We start from the raw sequence: 19,951 nt of genomic DNA on the forward strand, positions 1-19,951 counted from the left end.
TTGCACATAAACAGGTATCCTCCTAGGCAAGAAATTTACCTAGATTTCTGTGGAAAAGTAAAAAAATGTGTCTGTGTCTCCCTCCTAACAATCAGATAAACTTTGTGCTATCATAAAAGCTTTATCCTGGGCTCATATAGCAGAAAATTGCTGCATCTCTGCCTTTGAGAACTTCTGCTTTTCTTCCCATCTTTATCGTTGAAACACACACTCCTTCCAAGCGACTTAAAACCTGATCGAACTGAACCATTACATTAGTTTCTTTTTAAATTTGCACAAACCCTGCACTCCGCAACTCCAAAGTGGTTTCTATGGAGATGCTAAAAAAACGTTAACGGCACCTTGTGGGTGCCCAATTCGGCACGGCAAAAACTTGGGCGAGCAGCAAAACGCTGCAACGGGAGGAGTGTGAGGAGTGAATTAGAGACTCTAAGAATACAACTGCTTACTTGGAGCTGCAGATAATAGGGGTAAGTTACCGCTCTGGCTGACAGGCGTTAACCAAACGGACACGCTGCGTTGAGTATCATGCAGAGTTTAATTAACTGCAGGCAATGGGGCATTACTACAGGAGAGAACAGCCTGCCCGATTTCCTTACGGCGTGAACGTGATAGGGAGAGGGAGGGACGTGAGCGTGTGCAAGGCAGAAGCCATCCTGATGCGTGAAGAGGTTTCTCAGAAGAGCGCTGAAGCTGCCTTTGGCTGCCTCTCAGAGCAGCTCTATCTCCTTAATCTGCAAAACCGGGCAGAGGAGTCCAAATCTTGCAACTTCCTACACAGTCTATTTTAAAGTCTTAGAAACAAAAACAACACACAACAGGAAGGATGCGATTACTAGAAATATGTCTGAACTCTCCCACACCCCAGCCCCATCAATCTTGATGGTTTCACCATTTGCATCATCAAAGATGGAGCTTTCACGTCCCATCCCACCCGCATGGTCTTGCTGGATCAGAGCTCTGGTCTGCACCAGAGCCCAACTCCCTCGACACCCATGCTGGGTTCCAGTTTGGCTCCGCTCTGCTTTTCCCAAGCACTGAGTCGGACACAGAAAGGCCCACAGGCAGGGCTGAAACATCACATCTCATGGTGACACAAATTCCCTGAGCCACGCAGAGCCCTAACTGAGTGCAGTGACCCTAGAGGGACACAACCACAAGCCCTAAGGCTATAACAAGACCTTCTATACCAAGTACACTATTCCCAAGTATATTTGATACTTTTCAGAGCAAAGTGCTGTTTAAAGAAAGCCCCAAAGCGACTTTGTCTTATTTAAGCAAATCTCCACTAAAATCAACCAGCCAGGACTTCAGACCGTGCACACACAGGAGTAAGGAGGCACACAGAAACTGTGCAAATGTGGTGGTGGGGACTGAACAGCACAGCATGCCCTCGGTCTTTGGAAGAGAGGCAGAATATCTCTTCCTTCAGCCACGGTAACCGGGACATCTGTTTTTAAGTGAACACACAATAAACAGTACGGAGCATTGTCTACCTCCTGGTGAGTGGTCACCCCTGGGATTTGAACATATGGCTGCATCAAGTCTGGCTAGTGCCAACCTGATTCTTAAACTATTAAACCATCCCCGCAGGCTCTGTATCCTGTACTTTCTGTGTATATTGTGCAAGTGAAAAGAATTTGATTTGGGGTTTCGAGAATTTCAAACAAGGATATACAATTAGAAAAGTATTTGCTTCAGATGATGATGAATAACCCTGGACTGGAGAACCTCAGAAAATATCTGTTCTTCACTCCGGTGTGATGACACAAAGTCTTTTGCAGTGCTGTTTTACATGCTTTCCCGAGAGCCCAAACTTGTTAACCTTCATTTCACTGCATGTTTTCAGAGGAGTGACAGCTGCAGCCATAAATACAGCATTCACATTTCATGCGATAGTTAAAAAATCAAATATGTATGAAACCCTCTGCTATTACACACCGACTAGCAAGGGGGGGGGAAAGGAGTGGGAGGAAACCCATAGCATTAAATCATTTCTGAAATACAAAAGGTCTTCTGCAAACTCAGGTGGGAAACATCTGCTCTGCTGTTAGCTGCAGGGTCAGTATTTGTTTGTTGGTCTCAGCCTGCTCATCCATGACTGAATCACAGGTTAAACTTAGTCTCAGAAACAGGGAGAATCTGTGCATGAGAAAGGAAGGAGCAGAGGAACGTGATCAGCCACCAAACTCCCCACACCACAGCAAGGGAGTGATTCCTGCTGCTTTGGGGGTATCTGCATATGCTGGTACTCTCTCAGAGGGAAGAAAATAATGTAAATAATTTAATTCCAGCCTGAACCTTAGGAGAACCCAGTGCCACCCTAAAGAGGGGACACAGCTAGAGAAAGAAGAGTGAGGAACAAGAAGAACAGGAATGCTCTTTTGGATATCTTTGAAAAGTGTTTTGGTGGGTTACGTTGTCCTCCAAGGAAGCGGGGAGCTGTTCCCCCACTCACCTCTGACTGCAGGAGCTTTCAGAGACATTCGCAGCTCCTAATACTCCTCAGCATAAACTGGCATTTCTGGCATTTAATCCCCCTGCTCTTCCACGCTCTGCAGTTCAGTCGTTCTGCAGTTTAGTCCCTTGTACTTTGGCACACGTATCAGCTGATACCTGCCAGCACTCCGACGTACTACATTAGTAGTTCTGCTTTAAAGATGCTGATCTCTTATTTTGGCAGCTTCAAGAGACCTTAGCACAAGTGAGAGATCTTCTGCAATATGGCCCCCATAACACTGGCCATTTGCAAGGAGATAATTGCCTGGCAACCCACGCTGCTTTCAGACGCTCCGGCTGAAACTAATTTACACAAATGACTTTAAACTGTTTGTGCTCCCAGGCAGCAGTGACCCGGGGATGAACAATGCTGACATGGTCGATATTTTACCCCTGAACCCTTCACAAACAAAAGGAAAACTCTGATTCTTTCTCATATCAAGCAGCTCCCTGTGGTTTGATTTATTTCCTCTTATTGATTGGATTTGGGGCAGGGCGGAGTTGTGAAGTGTCTGCCTAGACTCTGGATACATCCGAGAACAGGGTGTACCTGGGGAAATCAGAGCCACGGCTTTGTTCCCCTGGGCCCATCACCAAGCTCCAGGTAGAGATCCTAGAAGCAGCCAGCACACTCTGGCTTCATAAACCACCTCCATCCAAACTAACTTTAGAGCACAGGCAAGTCCATGTATAGTCACGCCAAGAGTCAGAGAACTACAGGATCCGTCTGTCTGCAGCAAAGTCAATTCCCTTTGGAGTATATAAAAAACCCAAACCACTTACTTTTCTGCTGCTTTCTCTGAGGGCACTATAGTAAAAAGTTTTGGATTTGTCTGTGCGTGGGACAAGAACAGGACAGGGAAAGAAGAGGTATTAATTTCTACAAGGATCAGGCAGGAGAGAAGACTCCTGAGAAATGCCTTCGTTGAGGAAAAAGAAGGCAAATGGTCTTCCTGCCCCATCTTCCTTGGTGGCAGACTCCCTGCTCTAGCAAGCTTTACCAGTGATGCTACAAGGCTTGTGCACAGAGTGTTTTTCCCAAATTGGGAGTCAGGCCGTCTTTAAGGCTGTAAACCAGACAGAGCAAACAAAAATAGAGCTTCAAAAGAATGCATGAAGGCATGCCAAATCTCCCTCATTTTCGAGTAAGAGTCTCACTCCTTTCAGATTCAGCTTTGTCCCCCCACCTCTCAAAACCATCTCTCAAAAAGCATCCTGATCTTGTAATAAAAGATCCAGAAGGAGATTTCAAGGAGACAGCTAAAGCTCCATTCATAATTCTGGAAAATCTCACTGTCCCAGCTAGAAAACCCTGGTTAAAACCTGAGGAAAATTCATGACTCAGGTTGACAGCAGCAGTAAACATACCTGTTTCTTTCCTTGCAGTGTTTCTTCTCTGGTGTAAGGGGCTAGATTTCTGTCCTGAGGATCTTTAATCCTTTGCCTGCCGGTGGGGATGGCTGGCTCTGCCCCTCACCACTGAGGTCCCCAGAGAAGGGCACTGTGTACAGGATGCCTCAGCAATGCCACTGAATCTCCACCCAGAGATCACAAACTAAGTTGCCATCATTTTGTATGTACTGCCAAATACTAACCCCACGTCACTCTTAGGTGTAGCATCATTGTCTTCTCTACACTTTTCTAACATTTTCTCAGTTAAATCTATTTTCAAGCTTTTCTGTATTTTCCAGGTCTGTATAGAAAGCAATCATCCACAGGGAGTGGTTGGAAATACATGAAAGTATTAAATTAAATGTGACTATTTCCTTTGCCTCCTAACAGTTGGGAACCACCAACGTACAGGCACCATTAGTCCATGGCACAGCACCATCAGTACCACCCTCCTTGCCCTCTTATCTGCATATCCCCTTGTGTAACTCTCCTGCTTCATTCAGTTTGAATTTGGGCTGTACACTCAGTTTCACAGAGTCTACCTGCAACCTCCAGGCATAAAAGCTGGTACTGAGAGATGTGTGGTGCTCTGTTCGCATTCCCACTGTTATTATTACTTATAATAACATCTAGCAGGCCCTGCACGGGAGCCCCACATGGTGGAGTGATGTACACAGAACAAAATGCAATCCTTGTCTTGTGGAACAAAAAATGCAAGGTGAGAAAAGAAAGATGCAGGCAGACTGTGAAAATATAAGGAAACAAAGAGACGGCCTCGGCTAACATGGGAGGTGATTTTCCTGGTTGACCAGCAATTGAATCTTCCCCAGAGCTCCTCAGACAATTCAAACCACTCCTTGCTTCCTGCCACTCCAGGGCATGTTCTTCTCCAAGCTTTGCCAACAATGCCTAAGAATGTTTTTCTGCCCCCATAGCTTGGTTTTGCTGTCTCAGTATTTTGCATTTCCTCCTCTGCTATTCTCCTCTACCCCTGCTCTTGCCCCTGCAGCTCAGCTGCCTTTCATGGAGGCAGCTGGAAGGATGGCAAGCTACTGCCATGTGCAGTACCAAAGCCACGTGGGCTGCTCAGAGGGACCTACCTGACTGGGGCTCTGCATGTTGCCTGCAGGCACCATGATCTCTCTGGAGCTGCTGATCACAGCTGCCACGAACCAGACACCCGCTTGAGCTCTTCCTCGAACTTGTATCTTGTCATCGCTCAGGCAAGAGACTACCAGGTATGTCTGCTTTGGAGCATGGAGTGTGCTCACCCTGAGGCCCACTTACCTGATCAAAGACAACCTCCCTCGCACCAAACCCCCTCCCAGATGAAAAGCATTCAGCTGACAGCCAGCAGGAAGGCACAGGATCAGTGCAATGCCACACTCTTTATGAAAGCCACCTTCTTTATTACAGGCCCTCTCTCATGGCAGTTTCCCTTTGCAGAAAGCTAACACCCCAGTGTCCAGCTGTGTCAAGCCTCCCTCCCTTGGAGCACATTAGAGCCATTGTCAGCAAAACATCTGAAGCCGGCCGCCCATGGCTGTGATTTACGCACATTTTTGTGATGAAATGCAGCTGGCAAGTGTACTCTGCTTTCATTCTCGTGGCTATATTACACTTGGTTTATTTTACCTGTCAGTTGAAATGCAAACAATCTGTCTACATTCTATATATAACCGCCCATTGCCATCTAGTATGTTTATGAAGCAGAGGGGTTTCATGGATTCAGTCTCGGAGGCCTTGGAGGGCACTGGGGCTGTCTCAGCTGACTCGCTGCATGACCCAGAGGGAAGAAACACATCTGGTGGGTCCCACACACTGTGGCTACATGGTGTGAGTCTCTTACTGGTGCTGTGCAGATCTCCAGTCTCCATGCAGCAGCTTATGCTGGGAAGCATGTTACTATCACCTGCTTAAGAAGTCTGTCATCTTGGCAGAGAGCAGATGTGATTTATATGGCCAATCCCTCACCACAGAGAACAACTAATGGCGTAAGTGAGGGGAAGGAACTGAACCACTGGTGGTGGTAAAACGTGCCTGGAGTTCCACAGGGAATATCCTAATATTATTCCCTAGGCTAATGAGCACATCTATAGGAACCGGATCAGACTGCAAACTCCTCTCGCCATGACTAGCTCCGTTGTTCTCCTCACTCTCCCCTGACTGCTCAGTGTGTCAGCACTCAAATGAGTTATTACATTCAGTTTCTGCATTGGAGAGGTGCTGTTCCTGTCTGGTAGGAGGCAGAGGAATGGACGGATCTCTAGTATGCTTTCCCTTATATAGTAAAAAAAAATATACCAAGAACATACAATCCAGCAGAAGGAAAACAGAGCAGTGGAGTCAGTTAAATTATAGAGGAGGGTAAGAGAGAAGGTTCCATGTAAGCTCCCTGTGGAAGGATGCGATTTACACCCTTTGCTATGAAAGCTGCTACGGTCCAGCAGACAGGGATCTAGCCCTGAGCTGGGAAACCTGGCTTTTAACTGTGAACATCTGCCATCAGTTCACGCTATCTTGCCTCTGACCCTTGATTCCCTTTAAAATGGGAATGACACCTTGCCAGGTGTAAATGCTCCACGTATGAGCTGCTGCTGGCTCTCATGAGAAGCCTTGCAGCCTGAACTGTGCAGAGGGGATCCCCAAACTGTTACCAGGTTTTTAAAGTCCTGACAGCGTGGCCATCTGCAAAAAGGGGGCCTGGATAAAGGTGGTCTGAAGAGCACTAAAAAGACGGTATGAACTTGGGACACAAAAGAGGATGAGAAACATCTCTCTTTCCCAAGGTGTCCAGACAAAGCCCTTCTCTTCCCTCCCAAGAGGTGGGGACAGAATTCAGATTAGCACAAGGCGTTTGTTGAATGAGTCAAATTTCTGTTGCTCTGCTCAGGAGACCCAGCAAGTGTTCTCGACCAACAGAGCTTCCCTACCAAACCAGTGCATGGGGAAAGCCAAGTACCCCACGCTTACTACTGGGACCTTGAAGGGGTAGTAGGAAGGAACAGCTTGGTTTGCAGCTGACAAAGCCCAAACACATAAAACAAAGGACTACTAAGGGCAGAATGAGTCTCACATCATTTCTGTAATAAACACAAACACATTGGGCTGAATTTTCACATCCTGGGCTGGGGAAATCTGTTTGTTTCAAGTCCAGCCAGTGTGTGAGTTCTTAAAATTGGATCATGCAAAAAGCTGGAAGAGTGAGCAAGTTTTGCTTGCTGAAAGTGAGAATCTCAGATCAGGATAATATTTTATTGACTCACAACTCAAAAGGAATTTAAGCAATTTGCTTCAAACACTGCTGAAAGATTCTCCTCTGCTTTCTGAGTAAGTGCTGAGCTTTCCAGGCCAAACCAATTTTTCAAGCCAAACCAATTTTTCAAGCCAAAATTGACAAATGCTAAAATAGAACGTCACTAGAGAAGCTAGTTGCTACCCTAAATCACACAGAATTACTTTTACTCCATAATAATGAAAAGCACTACTCAAAACCAATAGTTCTCTTACACTGATAAGCAACAGACCACTGGCTGACCATCAAGGTCAGCTCCAACCTACTCTGAAGACAGCTGCTCTGAACGAAACATGCTATGGATGAGGGATCAGAAAAGCAATTAAAAGCTCTTTGAACAGCAATAGCTTGGAACAAATACTAATTTGTACTTCTCTTCTGAGAAGTGAATATAAAATAGCATTTCTAGTGCCATTTGATGTAAATTGAGCCTTTTATGTGGAATCATTACAAGTATCAACAGCTACTTCGCAAATTCCTCTGGGATGCCAAGTGGGGGTCTCTCCTCCCAACTTACAGCAGAGATTCTGAGGGATGTATTCAGAGCTCACCCTTCTGCAGGGATAATGCCAGCATCTTTCTTGGAAAAATGAACAGGGCTCTGCCCTTCTACTGGGCAATTAGGGAGCTGGGAATTGAGGGAGACCAAAGAAGTAGTAATTATTTCTTCAGACCAGTCCATGAAACACACACAGGATCTGACTCTGGGACAAAAAGGTATCAGCTCTCAGTGGCAGAGAGGTATTTGGAAACCCAAGCTTCTGGAACAGTACCTGCCTGTGCCAGACATCTCTCCCCACTGCTCCAAAGGCATGGCAGAGGTCACGCTTTTGGAGTGTGTTGTTACTGCTTGGTTGCTGCAGTGCCATAGCATGTTCTCAGATGCTCTGGAGAATTGTTAGCTGCAATGAATGCAGAACAAAATCATCCAATGGATTGAAATTGCCTGGAAAGTAAATGCAAGGATTGCTTCCTTCTTTGTACTTGGCTCTCCTTATTTGTGGGAGTGCTTACTCGTGCTGGAGATAGACAAATAAATAAAGCACAAGAGGAGGAAAAAAAAAAAGGAACTCCAAACCAGCCAATTAACCTTTGAAATAAAAGTTGCGCTGCTGCTAACTAACAGCATCCTGTAACCTCCTAATTACCAGCCATGTACAATGTGGCAGTTGGAGACAGAGCTGGCTGTTAACCCCACGGATGCGCTGTGCAAGAGGATCTGATTGCTGCTAATGACTGAAGTCCCAAAGAAACTTGCTTCCCATCCTCAGCTGCCTCCTGCTACCCGGATCTCCTGCCACAAACCGGCTGTGCTGCCATGAAATCTTCAATCTGCCTCTGAGAAGAGCAGGGCTGCTAAAGGACAGCTTTGTGCAAAGCAGTTCTAGCGTCTCTTCATCCTTCCCGTGAGTCATCTGGCTGCTACAGCAGTCATGGCCTTAGCCACAGGACAGGATGCTTGCCTTAAAGGGTATTATGTGGGCTACATGCATTAAATGGGGTGGTACCAGTTACATTAGCCAAGAGCAGCCAGAGCACCCATGTCAGCAGAGCACTGTGAGCTTCAAATTCCTTGAGGAGAATGAAACGAAGCCTTGAGGGGATTTGGATATGGACAGGTCCCTCATTCATCCAAGACTGCGGCAGTACAGACACACACCACCTTCCTGTCTTGTCAAAGGGTGCTACCAAAGTGCTGCTATGGCACACAAGGCCCCCTTGCCCTGTGGCTACAACAAGGGCCAGCAGTAAAGCCCGCTGGATTTTGCCTTCAGCCTGGCACCTTGCAACCAGAAGATACGGACAATATCTTTCCTCACTTAGAAGATATGGACAATAATGCTTGACTGCCTCAAGAGGGCTCCGTGAGACTTCTCTGCAGAGTGCTGCTATGTCCCGGGATAAAAGGCAAGATAACACACCAAGAACTAATACTGCTCTATCTTCCACGCCATATGTTGTTCAGTACCCTCCACCCCTCCCACGCACAGAGGATTGATGCCTTGGCTTTGAATAGCACTCTGAAATAGAAATGTATATGGTGTGCCCATCTATTTGCAAAGCCACTGATGACTATGAAGTCTGAGAAGCCGGAAAAGAAAAGTAAGCAGCCATTAATAAAATTTTATAACAGAGATTGGGCTTTTCCTTACAGACAGCGAGGTCGAGGGAGGGCTTCCCTGTGGCTGCTGCACTGATTGCACCCCAGTTTGATAAAACCAGTCAATGGCTGAAAATAACTCGCAAGAGTCAAGTCCAGGGAACCTGCTTAAGCTGTTCCACCCAGAGCAAATGTCTCCTTGGTATGCGATGTTTTGCAGGGCTTCAGGGCCCAGGAGTCCCCTGCCCATGCTGCTGTCAGCAGAGACAGAGCAAGGGAGGCCTCCCCAATGGGAGTCCCTGAACCCTGCTCTCTGGGTGACACTGAACATTTTGGGGGGAGCAAGGAAAGCAGAGGAGAGCCACAGAGTAGCTATCCTTGTAGGCAGCTCCCAAATTGTTATGACTTGGGGAATGGCCTCCAGGTTTGCCCTTGGGAGGATGGAGAAGGAGACGATGGCAACACCCACACTTGGTGAACAGCCTGGGAAAGGCTCACACCTTCTCACCTTGTAATACTTGCTCCGAGCAGAGGTGCAGAGTGACTTGGCAGCATCCATCACTCAGTAACTAGAAAAGCTGTGATTAAACTGTTTTTCCTGGCAAGAATCATGGCATACCCAAAATGAGCCATTCTCACCTCCCTTCTGCCCCACCACCATGCTGTGGGTTCATGACAGCTTTGCTCCGGCATCTCCCCCTTATCTCCACACAAAGCCTTCCCCCCACCCCAAGTCTTGCAGCCAATTCTCGAGGAAGGCTGCAGGTTCTGAAATCACCCCACTTTGCTCACAGAAGACCCAGACTTTCATGGCAAACAGTCTGGGAGCCTAGAGCCATTTTCTATTGGTTTCAGATTGTGTCTCGGCCTCTGGTGACGCCCTGGAGGTCACTCTGTTGGTAGGAAAGTGCTTGGGTGAGGTGTTTCGAAGCTGGGTTCTGACAGCTCCATGGCTCCTTATCCCCGCTGTGTACCAAAGACACTTTGCAGTCAGGCACGTGGAAGAACTTTTACAGGTTTCACTACAAAATTCCTCCCTTTTTATTGGGCCCACACTGGGCAGTGCCTGAGAGCAAAGCTGGCGGGAGTCTGATGCTCCGTAGCCAAAAGCTTCAGAATCTTTATTGCCATTGGCTTTGAGATGGTTTAAAGCAAATCTTTTACAAGGTAAAATCCAATATAAACCTGCCGGCTACAGTTTTCCTTTGTTAGCAGCAAGGATGTAATTATCACAATTTACCTTTATATGAGTGATTGTGGACAGACTCCATGTGATCTCTGGGCTTTCTCACTGGTGCCTGCCTAAGTTTTTCCCCCAGCACCCATCATGGCAATATCCAAGGACTGACAAAGCTGTATCCGCCTGACAAAAGAGTATCCATGCAGAAAGGCAGCCACCACGAGGAATGAATAGCCTATTCAAAGCCAACTGACAAGGTGTATTTCCTAATTTTAAAACTTGTTGTGGAACAACTAACCAGACAGAAAGCTGACAGTGACAGCTATTTCCTTGTTGAGTTTGGAGGCTCTCTGCTGTAAGTGTGAACTAATTTACTGTGGCACAACTGAGGTTCACATGCTTTAGCTGAGTACTTGCTTTTCTGAAAGAAAATACGTCTCAGCACAGAATACGGGGGTTTAAAGCACATAAGTGGAGAAAAAATAAAGTAGCAGCACTCTGGAGGATTGTTTGCCATGGTCCTCAGCAGGACTTAATCCTGGGGAATGACGGAAAAGAAAGTGCAGAGACTTTTGTCCTGCCTTGGATGTACTCTGCTACTCTGTCTGCTTTTTCTCCTCAGTCCTGAGCAGACAGACTGAGGCAGAGAGGAGGAATAGCTTTATAAATAACTTTGGCCTGGTCCTGATCTCGTGGTGGAGATTTTAGGGGAGCACTGGATGAACCTCGGATCATCCACCTCACAGAAAATTTGTATGAGGATCCTCTGGCCTCGCTGGGAAGCATTGTCTACACCTGATACAGAGACAGCACGAGGCATTCCAGACCACGACTTGAGAAAACAGTTGAAAGTAACCATTTTTTCTGAGAAAGAAAAGCCCAGAAAAGCATAGCTTTTCCCAGAGTGACCAACTGGAGATATTCAGATGACTCACCTCCCTCTCTCATTGCACAGCCCCTCAAGCTCCCATCAGCCAACAAGGACAAGCTGTCCTCAGCTCCCAGCACTGCTTTCTGCCATTACCATGTTCAGACTGGGAACAGCATGATTGCTCTTTCCTCCCTTCAAACACTTAAAAGAAAGACCCACCTGCACCCTATGAGATCAAATTAAAGGTTTTGGAGCCTTCAGGGGGAAACTTAACTTTTTTTTTCTCTGTTGCTTTTAGCATTGCCTGACAGTTTAAGTCTTTATTTAAAGGTCCAGGATCAGAGAAGAAACTTCTGTGTGGGTTATTTGGACTACAAGATCCACTATGCACCACCAGCATCAGACCAAAGGGGTATTTCCACCACAACAACGCATGCTTATGGGAATAATTCACAGCAAACAACTTAAACAGTCAGGCTCTGAGCTGCCGTGTCCTGACACACACATTTAAGCTCTCCACACCTCAGCAGCACTGTCAGCCACCTTCCAGGCTTTTCGCACACAGAAGGATGCTCCTGCTCATCACACGTCTGTAGCATCATGCCCTCAGCCCCATTTCGTGCTTCCAACTGGCACGAAAACCACTTGCTCCTCCTCTGGCATGGCTTTGTCAGAGTCACCCCAAGCCACCGCGCAAGCCACCATGCCATGAGCCCCTGAAACCACAAACCCTCTGGGTTCTTTAGGCCAGTCCTGCACTCACCTGCTCGTGGTACTCGATGCCCATGCTCAGCGTGTTGATGAGAATGGCTATCATAATCCCCCGGTTGAAATACTTGCTCTCCACGATCCTCTTCAGCTTGCTGCCGAAAGCTTTCCACAGGCGGGTGACCTTGTTCCTCTCCTTGGGTTTCTTCTTCTTCTTCCTCCTCCTCCCCCCTCGCTGCTGCTGGAGCTGGTCTCTGTGGTCACCATGCCGCAGGTCCTGGGTGAACTCGTAGACTCCATTGCTGTCAGAGTCATAGCTGTCGGACTCGCTGAAGGCGAACTCGGGGTCCTCCAGAAGGCTGGCGCAGAAGGGACAGTCCTGCAGCTCGCAGGTCAGGGTGCCACCCGGCGGGCTGGGCAGTGGGCAGGCCGCGCTCAGCCCCGACAGCCGGCTGGGTGTCCGCCGCAGACCTGCAAGGGGAGAGGCACAGCGTGAGCTCCCGCACACCCTCAACATGGCGGACAGCCCCGTGTCCCCACTCGGGTGGCATTAGGCCTGTCCAGGGCAGGGCAGCTTCTGCCGCATCCTCAAATAAATGTAACACCCTAATACAACCTCCTAGCTGCCCATCTTACCAAGTGTCTCTCTCTTTGCCTCATTTTTCCCTTTTGTTCCCCTTTTCCCCAGCCCTGACACCCACCTTCTAGCCCTCTCCAAGGACGCAGGTCAAGGGGCCCCTCTCCATGCAGAGTGACAGCCATTCTATGTTCTGCTGCTGGGAGAAGACTGACCGGCACACCTCTCACTTTCAATTATTTTTGATTATATCTGACCAGGCTAACATCATTAGCGGTGATCTGAGCGCTATCAAGCTGCTACACCCAATTTAGATAGGGCTTTCATTTAGCTAATAATGAGGAGGGAGAGGGAGAAATGGACCAAAGGTGGCTACAGACCACGGATCACAGCTTGGAGAGTCACGTAGTCCCGTCAGTCTCCTTCATCCATCCTTCAGCCTTTAATAAAGCTCAGGTGAATTCTTTGCTTGAGGCACAGGACTGAGTGTTCAGGGTGTTTTAAAATCAAACACATTGCCACATGTTTTGTGGTGTGAGGAGAAATGCTGGCTACCCTCACAGAGCCTGGGTGGACAAGCATAACAAGGATGATTCAAGTGGAAGAGGAACCAGATTTTATTTCCTCTTATATAGAAACTAAATTCTTAGTTTTCTCATATTTTGGAACCAGATAATAATGACAGAAAAAACCCAACAGGAATGCAATACTGTGAGCATGGGATCCTTCCTACAAAATACCATTCAAGCATTCATGAAAACTTTCCTTGAGGTTCAGGGTAATAAGGTGAAGGAACAGTTTTCCCCTGTAACACATCCCTGACTGGAGGTTGGATGGGGACATTTGGACAGATATTGGGGAGACCAAGCAAGAGGCAGTGGATGCTCCTGGCTCTGGGCCCAGGAGCTTGGAGCTCACCCAGCAGTAATGCTGCTGATTTCAGCTACTCTTGGTTGACACTTGAGGACATCTTTAAAGAGAACGCAGCACCAAATGCAATAAAGCACCCCATTAGCTTGAAACCTGGGCTGTGACAAGAGTCAAGATATATTTTACTTGCCTGAATGTCACTCAGATATCACTGGCCTTCAAAACAGCCTTGCAGGAGAGGACTGTTCTCCTCCTGGGCATTACGTCAAAGGCACCAGGAAGATCAGAAATATTTGCCCCCTTACTCAGCCCACAAGCATCACCAGTGCAGCACTGCACATTAACATTAGTTTCTGATGGGGATCTGTCTGACGAGGAAAGACTCTAGTGCGGCCACAGAAGCGGATAGCAGAGGTAGTGGGCTTGCCAAATGTCCTTAATGCTATCAAAGTGTTAAAAATTATATGAAAAACACTGGCGCCGCAGATGTCTTCAAAATACCAGAGTCTCCTTGGCTGCCTGCTAAAATAACCTCACAGCATTGCAGGGCACGAGAACACGGAGGAACAGGCTGTACTTTATGCTGTTCAATTCCACAACAAAAGAAGGGAAGAGAATACTCTCTCCCACAATTGCATCTTTCCCAGCAGACACCAACCTTATTTCCAGCTGGGGCTGTGAGTGCCCTGGCTGTTAATGCCTCCTTAATGCTCTCAATTATCACTTGTGTGCTCTCAAGTCTTGCACAAGTCTTGCAGTGAACAGCCTCTGCTTGTTGACTTGTAAGAGTGAAGAGAGAATTAAGTGAAATAGCATTTTGTTTCCCCAAAGAGGCTGAGGCCAGGAGGGCTGGGTGAGCTTGTGAGCCCACCTCACCTTCCTTGCTGAGCACAGGGTAGAGACTTAACACCTCTCCTTCACTAATTTTGGGCTGGGATGGAGAACACGAGTTGGGAGCTGTACCTGGCAGAGCTACACCCTCAGGAGGAGCTAGCTTGTTTGGCATTTGAAGATCCTCCTGAAACCTGGAAGACACATCCATCATTTCTGCTGTACAAAGATGGTTGTGGTGAAGTGAATCTGACTCAGCCCTGTTGGTGTGACAGGAGGGGCTGCAGCAGGGGTGGGAAGAAGGGCCTGGAGAGAGCCAGAGCCACGGAGGGGAAGAACTGGGCATTGATAAGTTGTGGGACAGGGTCTCCAGATGGACCCAGCTGACTTGCTTCCCTTCCCAGCCCCTGTGCTGCTCAGGGTGCCAGATAAGCTGCTGCTCACCAGCCAAGAGCTGCGGCATCCACCTCCTTCCCCTAGATATGACCACACTTCTGAAAAAGACAAAACAATTTAAGGGTATTTGTTTAAAGCATTTTGGCATCCTCTGGGCTGAAATGCCTCTGTAAAAAGAGGATACTATTACTGCATTATTAATAGCAACTCCATCTAACCTCCAGCTTTTGAAGAACCACAACAGGCTACGTGAAAATCTCCAAAGTCATTGAAGTGGCCCTGGGATGTCACAGTTGGGACTGAGATCTGAGGCTTTCTTCTCTTGAGGAGGATCCCAGCAACAGATCCCCTTGCAAGCACAAAGAACCAAACCTCTGACTTGAGCACTGCCTTCCAAGAAACAGCTCTTCTGCTCATCCTTGCTTTCCCAATTCCAGACTTCCATGCAGCCTGGGTTTTTATCTCAAGGTAAATACACATTCTCATAATAACCTTTATTAACTTGCATAGTTAAAGATGTACCAGTGATTCATATAAAGCCCTCGCTTAACAACAGAAGAACGTTGCAAGTAACCTTGCCCTCTTTGCCCTCCTGCTAAGCTCCCAAGCGTACAGAAATGTACACCGAATGCAATTTCTATAAACATTCCACTTTACCCTTTTGTATGGTTGCTTCAAAAAAATAAAACTAACAAAGACAAGCTGCCCAACCTATTTGGCAAGCAACCTTTACTGTGCCCCCCCCCCAAGCTAGGCTTGGTATTTTTTCAGTACGTACATCACGAGGATAAACATTTGTGTCCATGCACACACAGATAAACAGTTTTGGAAAACACAGGCATTGGAAAAAAAAGGATGACAAGTTTGGCTTAAAGAGATTAAAAAATAGAAGCTAGACCTTTTTGACTTTTACTGTTTGAGGGCTTAAGACTATTTTTCAGCCTTTAGCTCCAGCCATGAGGTCTGGAAACATTTTGTAAAATAGAAACCCCAGTGTTACATGGCTACTCCAGCAGCGGGTGATTTATACATGAAGGGACATAAACCTACACTAACTAGCAGTGTTGGTGTGGCTGAAGTCTATACTCTGCTACGCTCCTGCCCTTACATGCATCTACTGAGAACTATCAGAGAGCAAGACCCTGCAGTGGTCACGGACCTTCTTCCAAACCTTCTGCTCCTTCTTCCAAACAAAAATTCAGAGGCTCAGGGTCCTGTCAGAACTAGAGGTTTCTAGAACTGTCTGTTTTGAGTTCCTTCAGTGCTTCCCTGTTTTAAACTTCTTATATTTCCTGTACCTTATGCTTCTCCACCAGCTTCTACCTGCTCTTCCCTTTCAAGGTACCGTCTCCCAGCAGCTAGGGCTTTTCTGCTGCAGGGCTGCAGCTGGCAGGTCTGTCATTCACCAGAAATGTAATTCCAGGGATTGTACAGACCTGTTCTTGGGTGGGAACAGAGGGAAAACCTCCAGGATATCACTAAGAGCACGAGAGGAGCTCAAAAACACATGCCTTGTGACCACAGGAAAGAGGGCTCCAGCAGTGGCCTGAGCTCACTGCCTGAAGCATCCTGCATCTTGCTTTACCCAATGACTGCAAACACAGGAGTGGAAGGAACAGAGCTCTCAGTGCCTCAACCTGTCCTATTTCTGGCTTCATCGCACAGTTCAAATAGCATTCACAAAACAGCCTCCATCTCCAACAACCTACATGGCTATCATTAACACCTTAGCTCTTGAGCAATTTGCCCTTTACCCAGTTTTTCTAAGGAAAAAAAACACTCACAGACCAGCTTGTTTGTCCTTACCATGCTCGCCTACCAGTTGCTGCAGCTTCCCATAAGAATCCATGCCCAAATTCACAGGGCTATTAGCCACGGCCACAGGTGAATTACCATTCTTCTTTCCTTTGGGAACCGGAACAGAACTGGCTTTGCTAGTTGGAGAAGGCAGGATGGTAGGATAATTCATGTTGCCATGGTTGGAGAGTCCAGAAGTCAGCTTAATGCTTGCAGGGGCATTGGAAGACTTACAGTTCACTTGTGGTCCTTCGACATGACAATCTGCATGGTAAATGCTGTGCATAGACTCTGAATCCAGAGGCGGAGCAGGGGTCTGCAAGTTGGGCGATGGAGAAGGAAGCATCAATTGGCCTCCAGGTTTCATGACCTTGAGTTCCAGGTCGCAGATCTCAGGGTTGGAGCGTGGCCCCCGAGGACTCCCATTGCTGATGTGATAGTGGTGATGGTGGTGGTGGTGGTGATGGTGGATGAGGTGGTGTATGGAGGTGATGCGCTTTTTGCCTCGGTGGCCTTGACCATTTGTGGTGCTGTTTGGGTTAACTTTTTTCCGGCGCTTACTCTGCCAGTTATTGTACAGCCGTATTGTCCGCCGTTTCACCTTCCTGAAGATGTGGCAGATGTACTTGAGCAGCTCCTCGTAGCAGCTACCTGGCTCCGAGAAGCTGGCAATTGTGCTGTCGTTGGAGAGATAACGGGCCCGCTGCTCCTGCATCAGCTGGTTCTCCCGCTGCTTTGTTTCAGAAAACTGTGTTGCTATCACAACCAGGCACAAGTTAATCATGAAGAAGGAACCAACCTGGAGAAAACACCGGGAAAGGAATTAGTAGGGACTTTACAAAGCAAGACACACCCTTCACCACCACATGCTGTTTGGACTTGAAGTGTGGTTCTTAGAAATCCCGAGATTTCCAAACATGCCAAATCTCAGGGGCTGCTCACCAAATGTTATGTCAACATGTGCCTGAGCTGCTAAATTTGCTCCTAAACCATGTTAAATTATTTTGGCAATGGCAAAGAAAACTGTTAACAATAGCCTTCACCACTTTCTTCCCCTCAACAGTGATGACATTTGCTACTAATGCAGAGTGTATGAAACACAACGCAATCAGTTCCCACCACAAAACAGATCACGAGGAACCAGCCAGCCAACATGCAAGGAAGGATGGTCTGAAGTCCAATTTGTGCTGTATTGAAACTGCCTCTTCTCTTCCTCTATCACTTCACACACTGGCATAGCATGCCCTCATTTTGAGGAGGACAGTCAGGGTCCATGTATCTGTGATGTTGTACTCTTGTATCTCTCTGACACAGAGAAATGTATCTCCAGGAGATTCAGTGCTCCTAGAAAGGCCTGATTTATTGTCTGGTTGAGTTAATGTGTTCTTGGGTGATACCAGGTTTTCAAAATGAAGTCCCAAGGACAAGAATGTGAAGTGACCTAAGATTACATCCTTCCCTCAGCTGTTGTGTCCACAAACTGCTTTTTCACCACTTGGGTTCATAAATCAGCTGAAAGAAAATGTCAAATATTCCCATCAGAGAATCAGTGCCCTTCGGCGTGAAAGGGACTGACGTCAAGAAAGTGCCACTGTCTACATGGCCAAACCTCTGTGCTATGCTCAGTAGGAAACGTATGGATTTAATCTGGTCCATTGTCTGGTGAATCCTCAGGGGAAGCCGTTGGGAGATGGTTTGCAGTGCTATTCTCCAGTTTGCAATATCAGCCTGGATACTGTTTGAGAAGCAGCAAGGGTGCCATTCCCAGTTCCAAGTGACTTGGAGATTAGTCACCTTCTGGCTCTTCTGCAAGGATCCATATGTAGAGAAGAGCTCAAAAAAGTGGAGCGTAAATCTCTACTATGCGTGGCCCATTGCTAAAGGCTCAAAAATCACCATTTTCAGAACGCTATCCATTACCGGGAAACTCTCACACGGCTCTGATCCATGCCTTTCCCACTGATGATGAGAGCTGTGGTGGTTTGACTTCCCAAGACCTTAAAAACCACATGGATGACGATGGGGTTATATATAAAGAATATCCAGCCACAAAAGCACTTTGAAGTGCCTCTGTCCCATGTCCTGCCTGACATCTACATGGTGCTTTTCTCTCTGCTCTCCCCCTGACTTAAATGCTTAACTTTTTCATAGATGTCGACCTTGGAGAAGGATGTGTCAAGGTGGAACCTTGCTAACAGGGGATGGCAGCCTCTGAAGGCAACCTCCAGTGACTAATACTTTGTTTTTAGGAACAGCAGCACTGTAAGACCTCAGAAAGGCACACTGCTATTACTACTGTTATTTCAAGGGTTCAGGTGAAGTTCAACAGTTTGAGGGCCCTTCAATGAAATTAGGTGTCCTCTGGCACATTGAGGAAGCTAAAGGAAGAAAAGTTACAGCCTCTCCACTTTGGCCAAGGCACAACAGTCTAGATGCATCAAGGTGACAAGACCAAGACTGGGAGAGTAAGAGGGAAGGAAGACCATATGGCTTCACAAGCTGTAACTATACATTACATGTGACACTAAAAAGGACTGTTGTAGCCAATAATCCATCCCCACAGCACTAATCACAACCTGCATAATTACACTTAATGGCAGCGGGAGTGTCCCACACTGAACCCTGGCTGGCTCTCCTCTGTGAAAAGCCCAAGGAACAACTTTACCCCACGAGGACAAGGAATGAGAGCATCTCACAGTTCATACTTACTATTATAAGCAATATAAAATATATAAAATTGTAAAAAGAATGTGCATCCATCACATAATACATGATGTCAACCCATCCTTCCAGGGTTATAACCTACAGAAAGACAGAGAAAGAAAGTGTAAGAAAAAGAATCAACCAAAAAAAGTTAGTAAACACCCATCTTAGTTAGTAAACATCCACCAGTGTCTGGTATTTGTCACTGTACAACGTCTCTCATGATCCATCCATGTCGACCTGTTGCACTTCTTTTCCCAGTTGGCTTAGGACAGCAGCAGTGTGTGACCAATGCACTGGCCTGAGGTTTCTACAGGAATCTGGTACAATTGAAATGATAAAACATCACAATAAAACACACCTGAAAACTGGTTCTGAGCCAGTGCAAAGAAATTCTGAGGAGGGATTACAAACAAAGCAGAAGCCTCTCTGTGCAGAGATCTGGGTTTTTACTGCAGGATCCTGGATTTGTAATGTTACCCATAAAATTCCCAAGTTTTTAAGTCAATTTTGTTTCTGTAAAACCAATTTCTTTGTGATTTCTACTGGCTCACCATTACAACTGCATCACCAATATCATAGTGGGAAAGCATTTGAATGGAAGGAAATGTAGAATTGATTTCATACTCATGTTCTCAATCTTCCTTCCACTGAAAAAGAAGCTGAGGATTTAATTAACACCACACGGGCTGTGCGCAGAGCAAAGCGAATTCTGCCATGTAATTTATACA

General features: G+C 46.8%; 1 protein-coding gene across 1 annotated transcript in view; it reads right to left on the bottom strand.

Moving 5' to 3' along the window:
- Positions 1 to 19,951, bottom strand: part of CACNA1H (calcium channel, voltage-dependent, T type, alpha 1H subunit) — a 150,267-nt gene that overhangs the window by 73,241 nt on the left and 57,075 nt on the right. The window contains exons 6-8 of the mRNA XM_014936167.1: positions 19,227 to 19,319; positions 16,527 to 17,316; positions 12,102 to 12,517 (exon numbers count right to left, since the gene is read on the bottom strand). Of these exons, the coding sequence (XP_014791653.1) occupies positions 12,102 to 12,517; positions 16,527 to 17,316; positions 19,227 to 19,319 (1,299 nt within the window). The remainder of the gene's footprint in view (positions 1 to 12,101; positions 12,518 to 16,526; positions 17,317 to 19,226; positions 19,320 to 19,951) is intronic.

The sequence above is a fragment of the Calidris pugnax genome, unplaced genomic scaffold (genome assembly GCF_001431845.1).
Source record: "Calidris pugnax isolate Ruff unplaced genomic scaffold, ASM143184v1 scaffold17, whole genome shotgun sequence".
Taxonomy (NCBI): domain Eukaryota; kingdom Metazoa; phylum Chordata; class Aves; order Charadriiformes; family Scolopacidae; genus Calidris; species Calidris pugnax.